Consider the following 9,341-nt stretch of genomic DNA (forward strand, 5'->3'; position numbering starts at 1 on the left):
TGAAAAAACAAAACATACAGAGCATTTTTAATATTCATATATAAATGCAGTATCCATGTTATTTAAGCTAACCCTAAGCCTGCCAATACATAAAGTCAGACGATAATGCTAAATAACACTGAACCCTTGAATAAACAGTTACTAAAGGACAGATAATTAAAGCTACTTACTGCCCTCAGCCTGGTTGTCTCTGTTCAGATTGTATACCTGCAAATAAACACACACACACACACACACACACACACACACACACACACACACACACACACACACACACACACACACACACACACACACACACACACACACACACACACACACACAGCTAGAACATCATTTACAGCTAAGCCTATTGGGGCCATGACATATTTGTACATCACATCTGTAGTCAACATTTCACACAAAAAAAGAAAAACACATGCTGTTGTGTTATTTTTTCTACATGTGCCTTATTATGTGCCTAGTTATGTACCTATTATGCTTTGAATGTTGGTTAGCAAATGCTGCTTATTTCACTTAAATAGAAAAAACCTGAACACAAAATCTGGGATACATCAGGATATTGAGTAACGTATACAAATGTCACATTTATTTTTGGCTTTTCAACAATGTGCATAACTCCTGTTCCAATGGTAATGGTGTGTACACCTTTATGCCTGAACTATATATGCCTGTGTGTGTTGATGCTCGAATCCACCCCATTTGTCTGGGCTTATTAACAATGAACTGGACATGGTGTGTACCTTGTAGCTGTGGTCAGTGGTGAGTTTGTATTGACTATCAAGGTGAAGGTACAGTAACAGACAAAGAAAAGTTCTCAACAACAACAAAGGTAGGATGTGCTTCTAGCCCCTGACACACTAACCTGACCGCCGACTGTTGGCAGAAAAGGCAGTCGGACTGATCAGTCGGCTCCCCGAGGCCTCAGAACACACCGAAGAGACGCTGACTTGAGCGTGTAATACGTCTTCATAACAGCAGGTGCCGCTAATCTGTATTGTCGCCCAAAAAAATGAAAACCGGCAGCTGATTGGACGAACGCGTCACGTGGGTCTGGCTGCTCCCGGATTTTTCAACTGGGCATAATGGCGGCTTGTTTAGAATACGATCTCATATTGTACTAAAATAGTTCACCGAAACGTGTTTCTGAAAACATTTTAAGCGAGAAATAGGCCATGCAGTTGCTGAATCTGTCTTCATTTCAGATCGACAAAGGTCAGTTTAAAAGATTTTCGTCAGATTTTGAGAGGCTTAGTCACGCTCATCCCGCCCGTCATTTCCGGGTTAGCACTCCACCAATCAGATTGGTCATGGAGTCTGACTGCCCGCCCTCTGAAGCAACAAGTCAGGTCAGCCAAAATGAAGGCCGACAGCTCCTTGGACGGACGACGACACGGAACACACCGAACAGACTCGAGTCACTGACCTCGCCAGACTGTCTGACAGCCGATTATCGGGTTGGTGTGTCACTGCCTTAAGTGAAACATCAACATGTCTTGTTTTATTACAGATTGGCTGTGCTCAACAAGTGCTTGTTGAATCTTGCAGTGGCTTTGTTGATGGTAATTACCTTTGCACGTTTGCAGGATTAGGGAGGTGTTGGGACATGAACGTAACTAAATGAAGAGTGTGAAACGAAGCACTAACACACACTTCCAGCCTTAGGGCAAACAAAGCAGTATAATAAGAAGGCATAAACCAAGAGTTGGTGAAACTGCCTATCAGTCAACTTTTCTATTAGGAACGTGAACACCAACATTGTCTATGGGATAATGCCAGTGGTTCCCAAAACTTTCTTGCTTGTGAGTATTTCAGGCCTGTGTGTAGTGTGTAATAACAACAGAGTGTAAATTGTAATTACCTCATTGGGAATCAATAAAGAGTATAAATTATTAAATTATAAATTATTAAATGAAGCCCTCATCACAGGTTGCATACTGTATATGAAGAGCTGTAAGCAACGACACCATAGACTGATTGTTTCATTGTTTAAGGCCTGAAGTAGCTAAATTACTCAGTATTTCTATTAAAAGATTATTAAAAGATTAATCATCTGTTGTCCCCTCAGATTCATCTTTGTGTTGGCAGGTAACATCACGCTATGCATGTATGCTCTGCCAGTATGTACAGAGGGAGGGCTGCTAAAGTCCGGCCAATGCTACAAAAATTATTTGAGCTCTTATTTTGCTTAGCTGACATGTTCTAACTGGTAACCTTGGTAACCTACCGGTTCTCTCCCATCCATGGCCTCCATCCACAGCCTGCGGTCTTCTTCTGACAGAGCCTGCATGGTCATTACTCCCGGTCTTGGTCAAACACAAACACACAAGAGGTACAATTAGCTTATCTGACATCAAGATCAGTGGAAACTGTGTCAAAAACTATCAACAAAACTCGCAAATACTTGGGGAACACACACAAAGACAAACATGCAAATACTTCATCATAACAATGATAACATCACACTTTAAAGCTTCTTGCCTAAAGAAATTCCTTGTAGCCACTCCTCAGATGAACACAGTTGTGTAAAAAGATCTCTGCATGCAAATCTCATACATATTCAAGGGCAAAGCATATTTATTTGTGGGTGCCAGAGGTATGACAGAGGTATCAACAGCTTTCTCACCATAAAAGGATCACAAAAAGGACAAAGAATTTAGCCTGAAAATTAACAGAGGATTCATTCAACTAAGCAACAAAGATCACCCTGATACAGGCAACCTTCAGTGTGTGTGTCAGGAATGGGCAGCTAAGTAGAAGGAGAAACATATGAAGGGAAAGAGAGGAGTAGTGGTATTCAAGCTGTGCATCTGAATATATCTACACTGTGCACAACACAACACAACACAACACAACACAACACACACACAACACACACACAACACACACAACACACACACACACACAACACAACACAACACAACACAACACACACACACACACACACACACACACACACACACACACACACACACACACACACACACACACACACACACACACACACACACACACACAGCCTCATTGGTCATGTCCACCCAGTCCTCTAAAGGTTTTCAATCGGCCCTATAAAGTCTGTCATTCTGTCACTGGCAGAACACTCACCTTCAGACGTCACCTCCGCAGCACTACAACCCCCTCAACACAAACCCTTCTATACATTGTCCTTTAATCACAACACACCACCCAGAGTTCAATCACACTCACATGCATGTGCACAGCCACGTTCTGCACATGGGCGCACACACACATACAAATGCATGCAAAGCAAAACAACTGTTTACAAAACGGATGTAATCAAATGTATTTATGTGCAACAGCAGCACCCAAATTATGTGTGGACACACTATTCGAGGAAATAATACATTATACTACTTTAGAGATGGACAAACAAACACACACCAACAGATGCACACCACACACACACACTGGTAATATAAATAAAGGCACAATGGGGACAGGAAACAAGAGGATGTGATAACGACTAGGTGAGTTGTGTATATTTGAAAGAGGAAGGGTTGTTGAGGAGGAGTAGGGAGGGAGAAGGAGGAGGAGGAGTGTAGGAAGAGAAGCACCGCAGGGGGCCGAGCATGAGAGGACATACAGCTACAATGTCTCGTCTTCAAGTCCAAATTAACAGAGCACCCCCATGTGTCTGTTAGCTGTAATAACACCAAGTAACAAAAGAAAACCTGATGCCACTCACTGAACTGGTGTCTGATAAGCTGTAATTAGTTGCATGAAGACAGAATTCGCTGGTGTCGAATTTCATGACACTTCCCTGACCTTCTATAACAAAGTCAGAAGCCCTAAAAATTTAACTCTTCCCTGGCTTGCTTGTGTCTTTTTCAGAAAGCTGTTGGGTTGCTGGGGGAAACAATCACCTGAAAATCACTACCTTTTGTACTTTGTGTGAAACAAGTTGTTACTGTTGTTGTTTACCTGATGAAGGTCTTAGACCGAAACGTTGTATTTTTCTAAATAAATTATTGCTTGCGTAATGGTCAGTGTGTGGGACTTTTCTCTAAGCCTTTGATCTGCTACTTTTGATCATATCCTACGCACCTGCCCGACAAAAGGAGGTGTGCAAAAAAGCTTTCTTACGTGTGAAACAAGTTGTGAAACAGATTCTTGTTTCTTCATGTCCCTGTAATTTCTAGAGAATTCATCAAACTCCAAAATAAAGATACAGTGTGTACCATAAACAGAAATGAAATGTGTTGTATTGATAAGAGATAAAGAAGAACAATGTGGACAGGAAGCAGTTGGGAGGTGGGTCAAAGGAAGATTGTGTGGCAAGTCCATGGTTTGGACCAGAGACAGTCAAATCACACACTCACTGACCTGTCCACAGCCTCCACATCAAAACAGAACCTCTTTTCTATCGAGTCTGTCTTCCTCCTGGTGCACGACTTGAGGGTGAAGCTCTCCTCTTCTCCCTGACAAAGAGAGAGTAAAAGATAAAAAACAACAAAAAAAAAACAAAAAACATCATAGCGTATTACTATCATTTTGATGCATGCATCACCAACTTGCAGAGTATTAACCACACCATGGATAACATTTGAGATGATGAAGGATGTTTTCTTGGACAGAACTCCCTCTCATTCCTCTCATGACTCAACTTCAACTGAAGCTTTTCCAACTTGCCTAACTAAGCACACTGAGATTATGTTGGACAGACAGAAGCAATTGAAACGATTTGAGCCTTGCCTCATCAAAGACTGAACCCCATCACACACTCTTCATGAGACACTTAGCTCCTTAGCTTCAGGCAAGAACAACATCTGCTTAAAACTTTTCTTCATGTGAAAATGTTAGGTTTGTGACAGTCATATGATGTAAGTGGCTGTCTGGTGTAATGTTAGTTTCTTCACTAACAGGGTTAAGGTTACATATACATGGACAATTTGGGTAGTTCCACTTCTGGCCCTCATAATACTGGTATTTAGTATACAGGGATGAGTTGAGCTGTGAAAATGCTCAGCCTCTCTGCCTTTCATAACATGTGGGTATCATAAGTTTTTTTTACATATTTGTTTTAAATATTTTATTTACATTTTTACAGATCCATTCAACACACATGCAAAGAATTTCCGTGAGGTTTGATTCTCTTATGAAACAGTTATGGGCCCAGATCTGATGTTATCATCTTGACTCTGATCCTCTATATGTTCTTGCTGTCTTACAGTGTGGATAGTGGATAGTGGATACTGAAAGGCTTTCTGTAGTGTTCAGTGTTACTACTTTTCCTTGAGTTAACCATCAAAACGCTCCGTACGAACCCTCATAAAAACAGGCCTGAACTTGCATCAGCTTTGGCTTTTTCAGTTTGTGGGTGGAGAGAGTGATAATAACCGAAACCACTTTGAGAAATTAGTTGGAGTCATGTTGCTTACGCAAAACATCTTTGGCAACGCTGCACTTTCATCTACTGAGGCTACAGTTGTGGGAGAAATTGTTATCGCTCTATTCTAAAACTGATATTTCTCTGTATGACTGTATGCTGGTGTAAAATGGCACCATGCGTCAGAAATGCTCCTCCGCTTGTTGCCGAAGGACTGACGCAAAACTTGGCATTTTCCGTTGATGATTTAAAATAACAGTTTTCTGCTCACAAATTTTCATTGTAGCTTTCCTCAAAATACCCTGTGACATTGTGCCGTGTATTGGGAATAATAAAAATACACCCAAACATGCAAAGAGAGCTTGTTGTGTTGTAGACTGAAGTGACATTCTTGTGTCTGTATATGAGTGTGTCTGTGTGTCTAAGCATGTGGAACATTTGCGTGCATATATATATACATAGATATATATGTAGATATCTAGAAAGATAGCAGCCTGGATGTTTAGTGACATTATAACCTTACCTGTATATATAAATGGCCAAAGTAACTCACCGTTTTCCCTCCCGATTTAGGGTCAAATAGGACCATGGTGATCCTCTTGGGCTCACGATGGTACGTACAGTAGTACTTCACCCAGGTAGATACAAATGAGCCTGAGGGACAGAGTGAAAGAAATAGAGATAGGTGAAGAGAAGACAGGGAGAGACAGGGTTAAAATAAAAAAGATGGAAAAGGCAGGAGTCTTAGTCATGCCTGCGTTAGTGCTAGATAGGTTACCATGGTAACTGCACGCGGTCAGAGCTGCTGTCACGTCTCCAATGGATCAGACTTGACTCCCTCAACCGTAGGTTTATTAGTCCTGCTGCTGAGAGTGTGTGTGTGTGTGTGTGTGTGTGTGTGTGTGCGTGCGTGCGTGTGCCAAACAACATGCCCCTACCATACTGTGCCGAAATATACACACCACAACCACTCACATACTCATTCATTTTTCCATGGTACTGTCAATTGTTGCCAAATTGTGCCCTCATGGTAAAGCCTCTTTCCACCACACATTCTAATGATTATTTTTGCATTTCTGTTGTCAAAAGTTGTGGATGGTACCAAAAGAACTGCTACGTTACATTCCGTTTTTTCGTTTCCCCTCTGTTGTCTACTACAACTACTTTTCTAGTCATAGTTCCATTATGTTTATTGTGACTATAATAAGTCACACCCCCAACCTGCACCGTCAGACACCCCCTACCAAAAGGTACTTTATTGTCACATAAATTCATTCTCTGCATTTAACCCATCCCTCAAGGGAGCAGTGGGCAGCCATTTACAGCGCCCGGGGACCAACTCCAGATCTGAGCCAGTGCCTTGATCAAGGGCACTGACTGGAGAACCTAGTACATGTTTTTTGATGGTGGGGGAAACCGGAGCACCCAGAGGAAACCCACGCAAACATGGGGAGAACATACAAACTCCACACAGAAAGGCCCGGAACGGAGGTCTGTCCGAGGTTTCTCCCTAAAACGAAGTTTTCCTCACCACTTGAGGTTTCTCCCTAAAAGGAAGTTTTTCCTCACCACTGTCGCACTAAATGCTTGCTCTTGGGGAAATTACTGGAATTGTTGGGACTTTGTAAATTATAGAGTGTGGTCTAGACCTACTCTATCTGTAAAGTGTCTTGAGATAACTCTTGTTATGATTTGATACTATAAATAAAATTGAATTGAATTGAATTGTTGAGGTACCTGGCACGCTGATCGGATACTAAAAGGTGGAGCTAGAAAGCCTGCAGTCTGTGATTGGTGGAGACGTTCCTCTGCATCGTCGGCGAAGAGGAAATACAGCGAGAAATGGATGGAGCAGTGAGGAATAAATAGTTTATTCAGCTTGTTTCTCAGCGCATGGCTGTCCATGGCTATTACCATCCAGTAACAACACCGCCTACATTTAATAGTACCGTCTGCAGTGGAAACGCAGAAAATATCTTGTGTTTTCCATACGGGTTACATACGGTTCTAAACGTACTACACCAAAAGTGTTTGATGGAATCGCGGCTTAAGATGTAACATGTGCACACACGCACACACACTCAGAAGTGGGCCGATACGTACGCTTCTCCTGCACAAACAGGTATCCCTCCATGGTGTGCTGGCTGACACTCTTGTGTTCATGTGGATTCTCCTTCATCTTCCTCATCAGACTCTCCACCTCTGACCGCGTGCTCTCAAAACGGTTCCTCGTCTGTCAACACGAACACAGAGGAGCACAGAGGCCTTTTATTGAATTGTCTGATTCTGTGTCAGCTTAACTCGCAACCACAGTGTAACATATACAAACCTATTTTTTTTAGCAGAATAAGAAATACATGGGAAAAAAATCTATATTACAGAAACAAAACAACCCCTGAATATGATATTTTTCTCCTTTTTTTCTTAGCTCCTTTTTTGTAGTGGGGTTTTTGGATGTCCTTTAGGTCTCAATTTCAATTTCCTATGACTCTTTGAGTAACTGCTTGACCTTTGAACTCCTTTCAGCTTGCAGCCTTTTCACATTTGGAGGATTGTTTTCTTTGAGACATCTTGTACAAAATACATTCTAAAATGTTTCCTCTGTGCTAATGAAGCAGACCTAAATGACAGAATGACTTTAGATGGCCTTTGTGTGTGTGTGAGACACCTTACATTCTGTATGCTGATGGTGAGATCAGTCTTGAAGTGGTTGAAGTCCTTTGCCAGCTCATAGCCGTGGTGATAGTAGGTGAACAGGCCTTGGAGGAATGCCAACAGCTGAGGGACAAAAAAACAGTGAGAAAATTAAGTAGATTGAAGAACGAAGGGTAAAGGGTAAACAGAAAACCAAGAAAAGGAGAAAGATGAGGAAAACTAATGAACGCAGATGGGGAATAAATGCAGATCCAGTGTGAGTAGAGGAAGAGCAGCAAATATAGGAATGCAGAGAAGGGTGATAAGGTTGAGCATTTGGAGGAAGAGAGAAGAAAAGTGCAGAAAGAGGAGAAAGAGTAAACACAGGTGGGTTAGTGAAGAGAGCGAAGATCGAGTGGACGAGGTGGAAGAGGAAGAGAGGAAGAAGAAACAAGGAAATGTAGAAAAAGTGAACAGATATGTTTTAACTAACAGATTCATAGAACGAGAAGTAAGGACAATTTGCAACTATGTTCAGTATGCACCACAAAACTATGGTTTAGATGTGACAAAGAGAACACCATACATTTTAAAAGACAAAACTTAAAACAGAAGCAGTAAATTAGACCTAATTTGTAAAGACCGGCTTGTGTGATGTTTTATGAAATTGCCAAATTTCCTCAGCAACTACCATTTACGTGCCCTCGAGCAAGGCACCAAAACCTCCAAACCGCTGTTTGTCAACAACTGAGGACTGCGATTGTAGTGAGCAGCTGCTGGGTGTGGATATGTCAAAGCAAGTAAGTGTAATACAAACCACTGCTGAAAAAATGCATGTGTGCACAATAACTGGACAATAACTGGGGAAAAGAATAGAAAGAAGAAATAATTTTTATTAGATAAAAGAGGAAGAAAAAACAAGTGTCTTACAGGCTCCACAAAGTCAAACATCTTCCTTTCTTGGACCTCCTGCACCTTGAAGACGTACTCCAGAGAAACCTCGTAGAAATGCTGCCGTACATTATCTACCTGGTTGTCCGCCTATAACGGGGAAGGTCAATAAGAAAACTGACAGACTGGTATTTATGGAAAAAATATGAGAAATATCAGGTGGGAGATAGGAAAGCGAAGTGAACTTGGACTCAGCATCTTACCTCATGTAGATGGGACTCTTTCTTCTTTGCTGAAAGGCTAAGGTGCTTCTCCAGCACTGCACAATACTTTTCTGTCTCTTTGTCATATTTTTTCCTGGCTTCCTATATCAGACAAAACAAAAAAGAAATCAGTTTTTATTTGGGTGACTGGCAGAATAATCAAGCTTCATCTCAGCTAACTCAATAGACCAAACATCTATTCTAAT

The 9,341-nt window shown here is 41.5% G+C and overlaps 1 protein-coding gene across 2 annotated transcripts in view; it reads right to left on the reverse strand.

The window, feature by feature from the left end:
• Window positions 1-9,341, reverse strand: part of LOC116036993 (rho GTPase-activating protein 26) — a 101,009-nt gene that overhangs the window by 35,084 nt on the left and 56,584 nt on the right. Inside the window, exons 6-13 of one of the 2 annotated variants that reach the window (XM_036008865.1) lie at window positions 9,136-9,237; window positions 8,912-9,022; window positions 8,021-8,125; window positions 7,451-7,580; window positions 5,901-6,001; window positions 4,345-4,439; window positions 2,228-2,306; window positions 171-207 (exon numbers count right to left, since the gene is read on the reverse strand). In XM_036008865.1, the coding sequence (XP_035864758.1) occupies window positions 171-207; window positions 2,228-2,306; window positions 4,345-4,439; window positions 5,901-6,001; window positions 7,451-7,580; window positions 8,021-8,125; window positions 8,912-9,022; window positions 9,136-9,237 (760 nt within the window). The remainder of the gene's footprint in view (window positions 1-170; window positions 208-2,227; window positions 2,307-4,344; window positions 4,440-5,900; window positions 6,002-7,450; window positions 7,581-8,020; window positions 8,126-8,911; window positions 9,023-9,135; window positions 9,238-9,341) is intronic. The other variant, XM_031280702.2, reaches the window with a different exon arrangement.

Source organism: Sander lucioperca, chromosome 13 (genome assembly GCF_008315115.2).
Source record: "Sander lucioperca isolate FBNREF2018 chromosome 13, SLUC_FBN_1.2, whole genome shotgun sequence".
NCBI classification, from domain to species: domain Eukaryota; kingdom Metazoa; phylum Chordata; class Actinopteri; order Perciformes; family Percidae; genus Sander; species Sander lucioperca.